Raw genomic sequence first — 16,617 nt, 5'->3', positions numbered from 1 at the left:
CAAATGTACAAGTTTGTGGTCGTGCTGAACGGACGAGTGTTTGGTTGTCGCTCTGAGGTCGTGCGAGTGGGAGAAGCGGAGCGTGTTCTGACGAGAGGCCGAGCGATGTGCGACGACTGTTGCAGGTCTCATCATCGACGCGTTCGGGGAGCTGCGAGACCAGCTGGAGAGCGTCAAGGAGGACATGGAGTCGAACTGCTTTATCTGCGGCATCGGCAAGGACTACTTCGACAAGGTGCCGCACGGCTTCGACACGCACGTCCAGCAGGAGCACAACCTGGCCAACTACATGTGAGTGGCGTGCTGGCGTGCTGGCGTCTGCCCGCGCCTCTCCCTGCCGCGCTCCTAGCGGTGCCGCGCTCAGGGGCGTAGCCAGGGGGAGGGGGGTGTGGTTTAGGGTTTCAAATCTTTAATTAATTTCTTATTCATCACTCAAACAAATTTCATTTTAAAAATTAATAAAAATTTTACCATTACGATATTTAAATTTAAGTACCGAAAACTGCTAAAAATAGCACTATTTTACACCTTAGTAAAAATTCCAAATTTTCCCGGGGGAGAACCCTCGGACCCCCCTGCTTTAATACTCGGGGGGGGGGGGGCATGCTTCTTAACACCCCCTCCCCCATACACAAATCCTGGCTACACCACTGGCCACGCTCACACCACCCGGCTCGCTTGTTCACGTTTAAAAATATACTACTCTGTACATGATCGATAATTATAATAAGTTAAAATATTTTTTCGATTTTGTTATTTCTGCTTCACAAGAATTTTTCTATTTCTATGGGTTCGGCCCTCCACTCGATACAGAAACACTTACCCGGCCTTCTGAATGGTTTCATTTGGACGTCCCTGTTCTTGAAGAATCGTGGATTTTCTGTAGTTAAAGTGCCTGCACTCTCTCAGCAAGTACGATCGACCAATACCTGTATTTTCAACTATTTCATGTTTATTTTATATGTATTCCCAAGAATGTAGCGTTTTGTCAGATCTTTTATATGCATAGGGTTTGTAACTTTACTTGATAAAACCGAATTAATACCGTAAAGCATGTTAAACACCGCATAATGCATGTTATGTTATGGAATTAAGTAGTATTTAATTAAAACTTAATTAAATTTTCTGAAAAATGTTTTAATGTTTGAAATTCAAGGAGTATCATTCATTCTAGACAAGAAATTCACCAAAGTGCATGGATAAGAATAATTAAATTTTTTTGTGCATCTCTTTTTGAATCAATTTTAAACCGTGAATGCTCGTTATATTATTTTTATTGTTCTGAATGTATCTTTTTATACCAATTTATTTTAAAAAAATTTACTATAAAAATGGACCCAATAAATTTACCCCTTATTTTAGTGGAGTATTCAAAATCAACTTTTTATAAAAATAAAACACTAACTCGGAAAACCTCTGTTTTAAAAACAAAATTGGACTAAAAATGAAACCATAAAACCTTGTCTCTGTAAACATTGTTGAATTTAGAATAGTGGGCCATAGGGAAAGTAGGTTTGACTCCAGCACAGAGTATTTTTCACAACTGAGCACTGTATCTCCCCTTGCCTACATACTTCACAAGGCAACTACAAGACATCGTAGAATCATGAGAACCTCAGGAATGCTTTAACTTTCACCATCACTGCACTCACAGTCAAGCAGTATATGGTTTTATTTCTAGGACAATTTCTTTATTAAAACAGGAGTACATATTCTGTGTCATTGTTTTTAAATCATTATTAATAAGCATGTCTAGCTATTAACTACTCAAAACAATAATAATAAATATGAAATTTTTGTTTGTTTTAAACATATGGTATTATTAAAGTAAAGTGTGTTACTAATACAAGACATGCAAGATCAAACAATGTAACATTAATTATTTTTTTTCAGTCCATTTTGGTACACAATTCATGCTGAATTAATTATATTCTATGAATTTACCATGATGAAAGATTAAATATTTGTAATATGAGCTAAGTTTATATCGAAATGCTGAATGATAACATTAACTTGCATTTCAGTGTTATATGTTGTGTTGACAATCTTTGCGATGCTACTTCTGTTTCATCGCACTTCACCACCGGGTGAGAGAAGCAGCGTGACGTGACGTGACGTGACGTGGTGCGTGGTTGCAGGTTCTTCCTGATGCACCTCATCAACAAGCCGGACACGGAGTACACCGGCCAGGAGACGTACGTGTGGAACATGTACCAGCAGCGCTGCTGGGACTTCTTCCCCGTCGGAGACTGCTTCCGGAAGCAGTACGAGGACGAGCTGGGAGGGGGCGGGGGCTAGGCGGGGCCCCTCTTCCTCCTACCCCCCCACCCCACCACCTGCGACGCTTCAAGAGTGCTTCAAAGACACCCGAAATACATGCACAGGTCTACACCCATTTGTCACCTAATCAAGTTTTTTTTTTTTTTAAATCTCCACTTCATAGCTACATACAGAAATTTGTTCGAGGCGTGAATCTTAACCGATTGTGCGGCTTATTTGCTTGGGGGACTGCTTCCTCGGAAGAAAGTATACACACACCATCAACTAATTGATTTCAATGATACTTCACCGTTGCTGCACCAATAAAAACTATAGTTTAAACGTTACACTGTAATCGGGGATATAATAGTGACGGTGATGTTACATTATCACGTTTCTGTCGCACAAGTACTTCTGACACAAAAAATAAACCGACAGCAATAAGATTACTGCACCGCAGTGTGTGACAGATCCATGGAGAAGCAATGCACTTGTCACATTATTGATGATTGAAAAACAAAGTCAATTTTATAAGATTGAGTATGTTAAGAAATTCTATCAATGTTGATATTTGATAGGCAATCTATTCTCGTTAATTGTTCTTCCACATTTTATATTATAGAGAATTTATTACTCATGGCTTTAAAACAAAAAAAAAATTGTAGCTAGCAAGTTTTTCATACTACTAATGAGGATCGTTTGTATCCATCCAGTTTTACAAAAACTATCCTTTTTTTGTCAGGTTAATGTGATAGATTTTCTCCCTTGTATTGCAAGAGTGACAAAGAGGTATAACTCCTGTCTCGTCTGTGCTAAAATGTTTGCATATTTTGTATCCTTGTAGAAATTCACTCTTTGTTGAAAATTCTGTGGCTTGTACAAAAGAAAATCTGTACACAGCAGTGATGTTATGCTGTTGTAGTTTCTAACTTCATTCACATTTTTTCTTCTTCTATTTCTGTATGTAACTGAACTTGTTCATAAATAAATTACATTGTTTTAAAATGTGTTCTTTAAATGAAAGAATTAATTATAACACTTCCCTTCCTGCAATCCTTCAGGTTCCTTGAAATGTACCGAGACCCTATTTATTACTATGTTTATGGAATCATTTCACTCTGGGTTGAACTCTGGGTGGGCCGAAGAATCCCGATTGAAACCTCTGTAATGAACACACTCGATCGGGATGAAGCAGAATGAAGTGTGAGTTAGTTGAGGCATCAAATGAACTGAAGTACCGGCAATGTTTATTAAAAGTTCACCTAAAAACATTCACAGTGGTGCTGGGAGTAAAATTTCCGCATAAGGTGCAGTTTTGAACGTGCCTAGGGTGTATTTGTGAGTTAAAAATGGTTGAAAAAATGTCTTGGATGTTGGGGAAATAATTTTTCAAAAACATTAATAACAAAAGTAAATAACGTTTCTTCACTCGCCATCATTAACTCATTCAGTGAAATCTTATATAACAACAACATATCTGGAATGACAGTTTTTTTTAATTGTGAGGCCAGCAATTTCATTTTCATTCTACCAGGGTGTCAGAAACTAGAAAGAGGTATTTTGTAGTACAAAGTGCGCCAACAGATGGCAGCACTTGTCAATCCTTTAATCCAGCCATTTTTTCCCTCGTTCTACCAGGGAGTTATAACCTGGGGAAGAGGTACTTAGTAGTAATACATTACTGCACCAACAGATGGCAGCACTTGTCAAAAACTCTGCCTTTAATTCAGCCATTTTTTCCCTCGTTCTACCAGGGAGTTATAACCTGGGGAAGAGGTACTTAGTAGTAATACATTACTGCACCAACAGATGGCAGCACTTGTCAAAAACTCTGCCTTTAATTCAGCCATTTTTTCCTTCGTTCTACCAGGGAGTTATAACCTGGGGAAGAGGTATTTAGTAGTAGTAAATTACTGCACCAACAGATGGCAGCACTTGTCAAAAACCCAGCATTAATTTCAGCCATTTTATTGGTCATTTTACCAGGGTGTCAGAAACTAGGAAGAGGTAATAATTATACAAAAGTGCTCCAAAAGATGGCAGCACCTGTCAGAATCAATCACAATATCTATCCAGTCATCTAATTAGTAGCATCTGACTAGGAAGTTATAAATATAGAAGTAGTATATTTAGCTATAAATTACGAATTTTGAGAATTCAATACTTGTTTGATTAAATGGCTTATATTGCTAGTTTTTTTTTTTTTTTTTATCCATTCTGCCAAGAGGTTATTGGCTGTGAAGAGGGGTTATTTACCAATTTACTACTAAATAAAATACAGTACCTGCCAAACACACGCACCGATGCCAGCCATTTCTTCACGCTGATCAACCGGGCAGTAGGTTTTCATCCCTGCAATCTTCTATTGGGTGTTTGAATATGTGACAGAACGTGACTGACGTGCCTCCTGGGTTTAAGGATGTGGAGCCTGGATTCAAGAAGGCTCAGCTGTACTTGCTTGCAGACAGACAAGCTCCGACTCCGCCGGTCGTCCTGGCCTCAAGCGAGTGCAAAATTTCATTTTGTACGGGGAAAAAAGAGGATAGAGGGGGGTGAAATTGTAATTTAACCACTTTTCCCACAGTCGGACGTAGTTATGCAAAAAGGAACCAACCCACATGAAACCTGTTCCGAGTATTTTGAAGTTAAAGTTAATTATAAATTGTAATTCTCGTATTGATAACATAATGTGGGTATAATTTTAATGGTCTAGTATAAATACTGATATAATAACAGCAACAACGGTACAATCAACCTTGTACTATTTTAATTTATTTTCCAATAAAATATAACAAAATTGTGGGTTGGTTCCTTTTTGCATAAGTACGTCCAGTTATTTTTCAAATTATTTCAATTTGTTGGCGAGAATCTTGTTTTGGGACGGGGAGAGGGGGGTTGAAGTGGAGATATTCCCCCCCTGACAACTCTCCCCCTGCGTACACTCGCTGCCACGACCTTCTGCGAGGTCAGAGTTGTCACCGCGCTTGGCGACTGCCAATCCCTGGTCTTAGAGCCGGCAGCCACGACTGGGTAGCGATGGACATGATGCATAGCTTGTGTTATTACTGTGTATTACTTGGTTAATTTGCCCTCCTCAGAGTTCAGGCTACTGCAAGTTATTATAAAAGATAAATCGTACATTTCATTACTACAAGTAAAGAAACTTAATTTCCTGTGCAGAGTAAAAAAATGTTTTGTTCTTCACACACTAAAAAAATTCAGCAGCAAAAAAAAAAAATAGTTTTTACACATTTCATCAGGACGACATTCTGTGTTTGAACAGTGATGCAATGACTTTAAATGCTGGAAACATGTAGCGTGAAAGAAATTCTAGTTTATCCTGTTTCCTGTTCATGCAACTTTATAATCATGGTACTATATTAAGTGATCATACACCTTGTAACTTACAGTTTGTATTTTTTATGGAGTTTTATTTTTCTAAATAATAGCACATTCATTAAGAAACAACAGATTATAAGAATAAACATGCCCAATATTACACACACCTACCCCATGACCAATATCAAGGAACCATCCCACCATTATTAGTGCAATTGATTGCAGGCAGAGTAGCAGGGAAGATAAACAAGAATTAATTGAGGACTTAACGAACATCTTGATAAGATGCCAACATAACAGTAGAGGAGGATGATAATGAATGTCTGTGCTTGGCTTAAAAAATATGTACGTACTTGGTAAGTAGGCCTAGCTATATGTACAGTATTTTAACTCTTGATAAGACTCAAAAGATTTTCTTAAAATATTTGTCTTAGTCCAAACTGCAACACACTTTTCATCAGAATTAACTAAAACTCTGTAAAACAAAATTTTTTAATACATACGATTAAAATAAGAATAAAATAATAAACAAACCAAATAATTTTAATAAAATAAAGCATACGGTCCTCCTTTCTTTCATTTTCATAATGAACCTTTCCTAACGAATAGATATTAGCAGTAGAAAATTTAACATAACTGATAATATCAAGCACCCAACAGCAGGCATGTTCTTGAGATATGGTGTGAAATTAAGACATTTTTGGGAAGGTTCAGGATTTTTATAGTCAGTTATTACGAGTACTTGTTACGAGGATTTTCCTTGCCATTGTCAGCTCTCACAGAAGCGAGGTTCCACTGTATGTACACACACACACACACACACACACACACACACACACACACACAAAGAATTAATATTTATATAAATTACAACCAAAAATTGCAGTGCATCTCAGTGGTGTATGCAGTGAATCTCAAAATAAAAAAAAATTATGTGCATGTGTAAAAAAATGGAAAACGATTATAACACTGACAAAAATATAGTAAAGCTTTTTCTATTGGTAAAGATATAATTATCACAGAAAACAGTTAGCAGATAGGCCTTAAGAAAAGGTTGGTGGTGCTTACACGGTGAATGTTGCAGGTCCTGGTGACTAAAATGTGTGAGTGCCAAGTGGTTTGAGTGGACTCAAAGGTGGTTTACATTTACTGTGAGGTTTGCCGCAATAAACAAAAAACCTCGTTCCGACAGCAACACATATATTTCAAACACACGCCGTCAGTCGTCAAACACGGTAGAACGAAAAGGTTGAATTCGCAGGATCACAGTCGGGATTGGACGATCACGGTTCTCGCTCCCCGGGGTTTCACCGGGCCTGCTGGGTCTTTGGTTTGGGCATCTTCCCCAGCAGCACCTGGATCTCCTTCTTCTCGTCGTACTTCTTCCACAGCTCGAACAGCTTGATGACGTACCTCGCTATCTCCTGCACCTTCTCCAGGTCGACGTTGAGCTCTGCGAACCAGGACTTGAGGTCCTTCTGCAGGATCACGCACGCGATCTGCAGGCAGCCTGCGCAGAGACACACACGCGTCCCGGCGGTGAGCGACACGCACTCCACGACTCTCACTCTCTCAACCCCCCCCCCCCCCCCCCCCCCCGGCACTTCCAGCCGAGAGATTACTCAAGCAAAAACACAAGCAAGTCAAATCTCAACAACTAAAAACCTTGAAGGGACCATAATTTTGTCACTTCTTTGCAATAACAAGATTTGTATCAACCAAAATATTACAACAATATCTAAACACAATTTTTTAAATAAATTTAAAATAAAGTTAAAACTTGTTCATAATTTTAATACCACACCAAAAAATATTTTCATGCGATTGTGAAACATCTATATTTAGGATAGCTTCCACCCGTGGCTCAAAATAAATATTTTCTCCTGTATCGCACTTAAATTGATTGGAAAAATACAGTAAAGGTCTAGATTATTACCTACAAAAGGACATAGTCATCAATTTGTAAGAATAATATTTTCGAGATCCCCCCCCCCCTACCCACCAAAACTACAATGAACAAAAAAAAAATGGAATCAGGATTATTTTAATTTGAACTTCACACTGTTTCTTTACATTGGCCTGAGATGTTTGTATTAACTATTCTTTACTACATGTAATTAAAATATTTATATATATGAAACTTTTTTTCATCCTGTGAAAATTTTGCTGCATGGTGCGATACATCGTAAAAAATTCACTCTCATATTTTCCTCATAATGCATGTAAAGAAGTATTACTACAAAATTCTTACTTCACAATTAATCTTAACTATTTTGAATGAATATCCAAAATTCTGTTTGTGGCTTATGAAGGGAACAGATCTCAGATTCTAAAACATTGCAACTATTTTATCATAGGAAGTCTATGGTGTCATTGCGGTTTAGTCACATCGCTGATTCACCTGTGTGTCACTGTCTTGTCCAAGGTCGGTTTTTGTCTTTATTTATTGTTCTTGTTGCACTGTCTCGTCGTTGTCAACCCAGTGTGTTTGTCTGTGCTGTGATAATTTTTGTTTACTAATTCCGTACACGTAATTCTCTGTGCTGTTCTACGCATTTAACTTTTGACATTGGCTGGTTTTCGTCTGTTTTCTGCCTGTTTGTGTATTCATCTGTTCTGTCCATTACTGGGGTTTCTCTGTAACCAGCATCAGTGTATGTACAAAAAAGATTTTAAACCAATCTTCCATTGCAAGAATCATTCAAAGAAAGTACCTAAAATTTTGAATTTTGAATTTTACAGTAATTCACTGTCACAAGTTGAGCTGAGATAGGTACTCTCTCGTGGAATTACAAATTAACGGAGTTTTTAAGGGCTTCACCACTATCAACATGTAGAAAACTATTTGTTGTACATATTTAAAAATCCCTCAAGAAAATAACAATGTTAACTAGTTAATACACAAACAAAAATTTCTTTGGTCAGTTCATTTTGTTCATTTTTTTTACATATGAGCCCCTTCTGACCAGAATTAGCTCTGGAACACATATCTAACTAAACATGGGGTCCATCTGATATTTGAAGCCGTAACACTTAATTTGACCACTAATTACATTTACTTTATAAGTTCATGTAAGATTGTTAAAAAACACTTTTCAGTTTAAAGGTGAGAATACAAAATACAAATAATATCATTCAAATATTTTTTTATTTATAAAATCTAATCTGTCGCCCATAATTCACCAATTGTACTGCACGTGTACAAAGCATCGTTTGCTGCCAAGCTGGAAACAAATAACACTAAAATACCCACATTTGTCCATTACTTGCAAGCTATCACAAGAGACAAGATTATGTGGCGAAATGCGATAGAATCGAAATACCACTGAAAATCATGTCAAAACACCGCATAACATCGAAATGCAAATCGTGTCATTATTTACAAACAAAAAAAAATTGTACCAAAGTGCATGGATCAGAAAAATTAGTTTATTTTGTTTTACTGTATATCTCTTTTTTTTTAAAAAAAAAAAAAAAGTTAAATCATAAATACTTTCTAACTTATTTTCAATTGATTTGAATGTATCCGATTTTTAGACAGATTCATTAAAAATTATTTTACCTTAAAAACTCCTATTTCGGCAGAGCAAGTATTACAAAACCGCTTTTATGAAAATTGAAACAGTAGCACCGATAGCTTCATTTTTTAAAATAAAACCATAAAATCTTGTCGCTAGCTATCAGTCTTTGTCAGAGTGTTGTGCTAAGGGCAAGAGATCCGGACGGAGTTTGCAAGGACGTGAAGGCGCCGTGGGAACGGGAGGTTGCGAGGACGCGGAGGCGCCGTGGGAACGGGAGGTTGCGAGGACGTGAAGGCGCCGTGGGAACGGGAGGTTGCGAGGACGCGGAGGCGCCGTGGGAACGGGAGGTTGCGAGGACGTGAAGGCGCCGTGGGAACGGGAGTTTGCCAGGACGTGAAGGCGGCTCGGGAACGGGAGTTTGCAAGGACGTGAAGGCGCCGTGGGAACGGGAGGTTGCGAGGACGCGGAGGCGCCGTGGGAACGGGAGGTTGCGAGGACGTGAAGGCGCCGTGGGAACGGGAGTTTGCCAGGACGTGAAGGCGGCTCGGGAAGGGGAGTTTGCAAGGACGTGAAGGCGCCGTGGGAACGGGAGTTTGCCAGGACGTGAAGGCGGCTCGGGAACGGGAGTTTGCAAGGACGTGAAGGCGCCGTGGGAACGGGAGGTTGCGAGGACGCGGAGGCGCCGTGGGAACGGGAGGTTGCGAGGACGTGAAGGCGCCGTGGGAACGGGAGTTTGCCAGGACGTGAAGGCGGCTCGGGAAGGGGAGTTTGCAAGGACGTGAAGGCGCCGTGGGAACGGGAGGTTGCGAGGACGCGGAGGCGCCGTGGGAACGGGAGGTTGCGAGGACGTGAAGGCGCCGTGGGAACGGGAGTTTGCCAGGACGTGAAGGCGGCTCGGGAACGGGAGTTTGCGAGGACGCGGAGGCGGGGGACGGCTCACCGAGCGCGATCTGGTACGGCGGGTAGAGCAGGCTGACGTCGGTGCGCAGGCTGTCGTTGACGACGCGCCAGGCCAGCGCCAGCAGCTGGTCCTCCTGCCCGCCGATGTCCTGCACCAGCTGCAGCAGCGGCCGGTACGGCTGGTACACGATCAGGCAGCAGTCCAGGTTCTCCAGCAGGTAGAACTCGCACTCCAGGATGTGGTTGGTGCGGTACGGGAACTCCTGGCTGTACGCGTACCCAAACTTGTTCTTCACTGCGGGAGGGAAACATCTGCTTCACCCACACACACCCCTGTCTCGAGTCAGGGAGGTCAGGGAAGTCAGCGAGAAGCTGCGCAAATTAACAGTTGATGACCAGGTTTTTTTTATTACGTTAGTTGTATTGGTTCTCATTTACAATTGAAAGCCATTCTTTATCTCTCTCTCTCTCTCTCTCTCTCTCTCTCTCTCTCTCTCTCTCTCTATATATATATATATATATATATATATATATATATTAAAATTTAAATAAAAATTTATATGTAGCAACATCTTATTTTCTTAATTTTACTTAAAAAATTTCAACCAAAAGATTAAAGCCCCCATATTAAATTTAAAGTGCTGAAATATATGCATGACTTCTGAATACAAGTATTAGAAAAATAATTTTTTTGCCTGAATAATTAAATGTTTAATTCAACATTTGAACAAAAAACAATTTTTTTTTCTTTATGCGTTTCAAATAGATTCTGCAAGTGATCATCATTTAAAAAAAAAATTAAATGAGGAAAGTGTAATATGAATAAAGCCAAGAATGTTTACTAAAATTTGGATTTGTTTATACGCATTGCTAGGTTCTTTCTTCATATCCTTGCCTTTACCCTATATTCAATCATTGTGCCTCTCTTGCTCTCTCTCTCTCACACACACACACACACAATCACTCTTTTTTTACTGTATTTTTCATTAATTCATTAACTTTCCATAGGGTTTCTTGGAAAATATAACAAAAAATTATTTTTCACTGCATGTCTAAATTCAAATCATAAAATATTCTATATTCGTAAATGATTTCATATTTTATTTCAAATTTTATTTAAAAAAGAAAAAAAAACAGGATTCACAGAAGCCTAATTTATAACTATCCTCAAACACCTAGAACTATCGTCAATAATTTTTTTTTTTGTATTAAGAAGACTACATTTAAAATCTTCCATATAAAACATAGTGCATTATAAAGTAACCCTAGTTTGCATGTTGATTTTTTTACAAGTGTTTAATCAATTTTTTTTTAATTTAAAAATTGTAAGCTGAGTTAGCAAAGACCAAAATGTTATGGTTCTAATTGGTGGTATCGGCACACACGAGACACCCGACAACTCTGGGTTCCACCCCACGTCCTCACCGACGGTCTGGCAGGTGGTGATGAGCCGGCTGTTGGAGATGACCCCGAACTCCTCGACCTTGGAGGCGAGGAAGACGCAGGTGGGCGCCAGCAGCAGCGGGTCGATGCACTTGAGCGAGTTGCGGGCGTAGAAGCGCTTGAAGAACACCGTCGCCGTGGCAATCACCTGCTGCCGCAGCTTCAGCTGCTCCCCCAGGATCTGGATCACTGCGGCCAACACGACTCCGGTCCGTCCCCAGTCCGGCCCCGCCACAGTTCCCTACCTCCCCCACGCCGTTAGCGCTGTGCTCTGTCGCCGGGATACACACCGCAGAGCGCGACAGTTTTAAACTATGTAATCCCTCATGCCGTTAACACTGTGCTCTGTCGCCAGGATACACACCACAGAGAGCGACAGTTTTAAACTATGTAATCCCTCATGCCGTTAGCACTGTGCTCTGTCGCCGGGATACACACCACAGAGCACGACAGTTTTAAACTATGTAATCCCTCATGCCGTTAGCACTGTGCTCTGTCGCCGGGATACACACCACAGAGCACGACAGTTTTAAACTATGTAATCCCTCATGCCGTTAGCACTGTGCTCTGTCGCCAGGATACACACCACAGAGAGCGACAGTTTTAAACTATGTAATCCCTCATGCCGTTAGCGCCGTGCTCTGTCGCCGGGATACACACCACAGAGAGCGACAGTTTTAAACTATGTAATCCCTCATGCCGTTAGCACTGTGCTCTGTCGCCAGGATACACACCACAGAGCGCAACAGTTTTAAACTATGTAATCCCTCATGCCGTTAGCACTGTGCTCTGTCGCCGGGATACACACCACAGAGAGCGACAGTTTCAAACCATGTAATCCCTCATGCCGTTAACACCGTGCTCTGTCGCCAGGATACACACCACAGAGAGCGACAGTTTTAAACCATGTAATCCCTCATGCCGTTAACACCGTGCTCTGTCGCCAGGATACACACCACAGAGCGCGACAGTTTCAAACCATGTAATCCCTCATGCCGTTAACACTGTGCTCTGTCGCCAGGATACACACCACAGAGCGCGACAGTTTCAAACCATGTAATCCCTCATGCCGTTAACACCGTGCTCTGTCGCCAGGATACACACCACAGAGCGCGACAGTTTCAAACCATGTAATCCCTCATGCCGTTAGCACTGTGCTCTATCGCCAGGATACACACCACAGAGAGCGACAGTTTTAAACTATGTAATGAAATAAAACCATCTTTAATTGAATCAAATTTCAATCAGCAAATGTTTGATTTGTAATAACGAAATGAATTAAAGAAAAGAACGAACTGAAATGTACTGAAATGTTACCCGACACTACATATCAACGTGAAACAATCGAAATGATCTGAAACGAATCAAATGAATATGAAATACAACCTAATTAATCGAAATGTATTTAAACCTAGTGTGTGAATCAAAGATGAATTGATACAATATAAAATGAAATGAATGAACTAAAAAGTAATGAAATAAATGAAATGAAGCTAAATTACATTAAACGGAGTCAAAAGAAACCAATTGTAATGAAATAAATCACACGCAGGCTGTTATTATTAGAATTTCAAGAAATGTCATTTCTGGGTAAAAAGTTGTACCAAATTGCATGGATCAGAAAAATTAATTAGTTTAATTTGTTTCACTGTGCACCTCTTAATGAATCAATTTCAAACCAAAGTGCTCACTTGATTATTTTTATTGTTCTGAAAGTATCTGTTTTAAGACTAACTAATAAAAAAATTATTTAACTGTAAAAATGCAGCAGATCAATTATACCCCTATTTTGAAGGAGTAAATATTTCAAAACGGTTTTTACAAAAATAAAACCATAACATGTTATCTCTGGTCATTTACTCATTGTTCACGGCCAATTGGTATGTTGTGTTTATCACAACCACAAATGCAAGTCACGTCTTATGAGGTAATCCCAGTATCTAGCTTTGTTACACAAACCAATAAGTAAAATATTCTTGTTCAGTGTAACCAATAATTAATGAACTTGCTCTTTTAAAAAAATCTATTTTTCAACATGGTTAAAAGTTAGTGGCTTGGACAAGATAATTTTGAGACGTAGTATATTTTAACAGGACTTCCAGGTACCCATCAAAACTGCTTCTTTAATTAGTCAAAAATCCTAATTTTATACTTTAAATATTCACAAAGTCTATTATAAAACTGTTTCAATTTCTACGATGCAGGCAGATATTGTTGTGGTTCAAGAAAGTGTTTGAAGTGATAATGAGCCACTGAAATAAGTATTTAAAGTCACATACCTTGTTTATGTACAACATTATATTAATAAAATGCACAGCGAAAATGCAAATTTCACTTTAAACTTTACTTTCACCCTGTTAAAAACTGTACTGTTTTTAACTTTCAATAGTTCTGGAACACTTACATTTCCTACAACTCTAGAGACAAACATGTTTAGAAGCTGTCTTTTCAATACCGGGTCAGGAAAAAAAATAGAATGCGAAAAATTGCTTTTAGTTCAATCAATTGTTTGGGGTGACGTCCAACCACAAGTCACAGAACTTCTTTCATTTTTTACATTTTGTGTCAACCGAGGAATGCCAGCGCTTATCGAAACAAGCCAAGTTTGTCGAAGGACTTACGGTTGGAAAAAAATATGAATATTTTCTGGTACTCATCCTCGGTGAGGACGGACAGGTCTTGATGTCGCTCGCGTATCAGGTCCTGCCTGTCCAACAACCACTGCTGACTGGAACAGCAACAGCCAATCAGACGTGAGAACACACGAACCAGCTGCTCATGCGTACACTGATGGGACGATGTGTGGTATTGGTAGAGACCGGAAAAATTCGCGATTTCAATGACCTGTAGGATAGACTCCACGATCCTCTATGCACGCGGGAAAATTACTTTTGCTCATTGGCTACTGACTCGTGACACCTGTTAACTGGGACGCCAGTGATTCGATACTTCTTTTGTTGAAGGTTTTTCATTGGCCGAGTGTCATTCAGATATACTGTGGCCCTAACACTGATGCAGTAAAAAGGCAAACGTATTTTGATTCTAGCCAATCACGAAATGAATCCGCGAATTTTTCAGGTCTCTAGGTATCGGGTGTCGGAAACAACCGAGGTGACCTACAATCCATATTTTTTTGTCAGTCTGTAACACAAGACCATTAGAACACTATGTTGTCAAATTACCACGCCACAATCAAGGAGCAAAGACGTCAGCACCCTCTCTGCTGCGCCCTAACCGGCCCCTGGAGGCACGCTCGACTGCAGGGGAGGCCGAACCGAGGTGCCCCGTGCACTGACCTGCCCCGGCAGCAACCAGTGACCACGGAGTGACGGAGTGAGTGGTCAGTGCAGCCACTCACCGCCAGGGACGCTTGCGTCCCCGGACATGAACCCAGTCCTGGATTGAAACATAAAGCGGACCACGAGTCAAAGTTCCCTCCGCAGGGGCCCCTTAACCAAGCGATCTTTACATTCCAAGACTGGATTCAGTCAAAAACCAGGCATGAAAGAATATCAAAAAAATTTTCTCAATGCTAACACTGGTGTAACAACAAAGAAAATACTTTCTCGGCAGTTGTGTGTTTGTGTTCAAAAATTTTTCACACAATATTTTAAGGCAATTTTCACATGTTAAAAGTTACGCCGCGTTCTGAATTAACTGGAAGTACATATTTGGCCTATACACACTTGTCCCTGGAAATGACAACAAAACAGCTGTGTGAACTGGAAGTGAAGTATGCAAGTAAGTGAATCTGTGTACTTCTCGCATACTTCCAGGCAAAGAAACATTTCAAAAACCATTTTGAAGGTTATATTGCTTCAGAAATTTAAGTAATTTAAAGACTTATAAACACAATTTTAATTTTATATTTTACTTTGATTAACAAAGTGAAACAAAATATAAGCATTCAAATGTTATAACAAAGTTTTGACAACAAAATATATAGGCCTATTAATTGTAAATTACGAATGACAGGTTGCATCTTAAAGTAAGTGGTTATATATTTGTGTCCGTAATAAAGTGTAAAAAATTGAAGATAAAGTCTTCTCACCAATTACATGCATCACCAATACATTTTGTACCATTGTCAAGAATAAGTTTCAGTAATCATAATTAACTAACAAAAGCAACACAGATTAAAATTAGTTATATTGAAACCATTTGTAAGCTTTAAATTCATTTTCATTTACATATTCTGCAATTGTGTGTGTGTTAAAAAAAAATATATTGATACTACACTTATTGATATTTCTATATTGTACAGTAATGCACATTGTATAATATTCATGCAATTGTGTGAGAGTACCTGTTTTTCATTTGAAAAACCCAACTTTAGTGAAATATTCACCAACATCATGGAACCACTTTTTAACATCCCTGATCAAAATGCTATAGTACACTTAAGATCAAGTGACAGTAAAGTTCATAGCTGTGAATTTGAATTTGGATACTGCATAAATCATTTGACAGTAAAAGGTGAACTTAATAGCGTGCATACATAACAGTTAGTAAAACGGTAACACCTATTACACCTCAAAAGCCACCAAAAAAAAAAAAAAAAAAAACATGAAAGGCAGTTTATGACTCATCCTTTCCCCGGTGGTTCTGTAAGAATATTGCAAATATTCGTACGGTCACGAAAAATGGCTGACATCCTTTAAGATGCACTGTTCAAAGATCCTTTAAGCTAAAGGGTCCTTTAAGAAAGTATTATGAAACAACCTATGACTCAATACGCCCTTTTAAGATTCGTATTTATAGTGTTTACGAATGATGACAAACACTGAGTGATAATTCGCTTGCATTGTATGCTAACGAAAAACAATAAACTAATCACTAAGAATTTTCATTATTAAAAAGCTATTGCGAAACTGATCCCAATATGTTATTGTTCTCAATACGACAAATATAAATATTACTTACTGGTGTGAGCTCTGCCAAAAGTTTCCGGCCATACTGACTATAAAAATTAAATGTGTGCTATGATTCAAACACACAATATTTAAGTAACCGTCAACTCATTTTAATGCAAGTTAAAAAATTGTTCCTATCATTTCAACCAAGGGTACTGTTTTGTTTTGATTACGCGCACAACCGGCGCGCTCAGTCATAGATAACTATACATACACCACAGAAGTTGAACTCAAACTCTTCG

The 16,617-nt window shown here is 39.2% G+C and overlaps 2 protein-coding genes across 7 annotated transcripts in view; one reads left to right on the top strand and one right to left on the bottom strand.

Moving 5' to 3' along the window:
- LOC134539044 (ryanodine receptor) overlaps window positions 1-3,385 on the top strand; it is a 243,278-nt gene extending 239,893 nt beyond the window's left edge. For 4 of the 6 annotated variants that reach the window (XM_063380733.1, XM_063380734.1, XM_063380731.1 and 1 more), the window contains 2 exons: window positions 126-291; window positions 2,139-3,384. In XM_063380733.1, the coding sequence (XP_063236803.1) occupies window positions 126-291; window positions 2,139-2,298 (326 nt within the window). In that variant the 3' untranslated portion in view covers window positions 2,299-3,384. Of the gene's footprint in view, window positions 1-125; window positions 292-2,138 lie in introns of all 6 variants that reach the window. The other 2 variants (XM_063380736.1, XM_063380732.1) reach the window with 1 other exon arrangement.
- A 3,396-nt stretch (window positions 3,386-6,781) lies between these two features.
- LOC134539038 (cyclin-C) lies at window positions 6,782-16,593 on the bottom strand. Its single transcript, XM_063380724.1, has 5 exons — window positions 16,386-16,593; window positions 14,084-14,190; window positions 11,445-11,651; window positions 10,060-10,314; window positions 6,782-7,108 (listed from the first exon to the last, which is right to left on the bottom strand). The coding sequence occupies exons 1-5, from the start codon at window positions 16,415-16,417 to the stop codon at window positions 6,906-6,908; spliced, it is 804 nt and encodes a 267-aa protein (XP_063236794.1). The 5' UTR covers window positions 16,418-16,593; the 3' UTR covers window positions 6,782-6,905.
- Between the last annotated feature and the right edge of the window lie 24 nt (window positions 16,594-16,617).

Source organism: Bacillus rossius, chromosome 14 (genome assembly GCF_032445375.1).
Source record: "Bacillus rossius redtenbacheri isolate Brsri chromosome 14, Brsri_v3, whole genome shotgun sequence".
In the NCBI taxonomy this organism is placed as follows: Eukaryota; Metazoa; Arthropoda; class Insecta; order Phasmatodea; family Bacillidae; genus Bacillus; species Bacillus rossius.
This window is presented reverse-complemented; position numbering and strand designations above follow the sequence as displayed.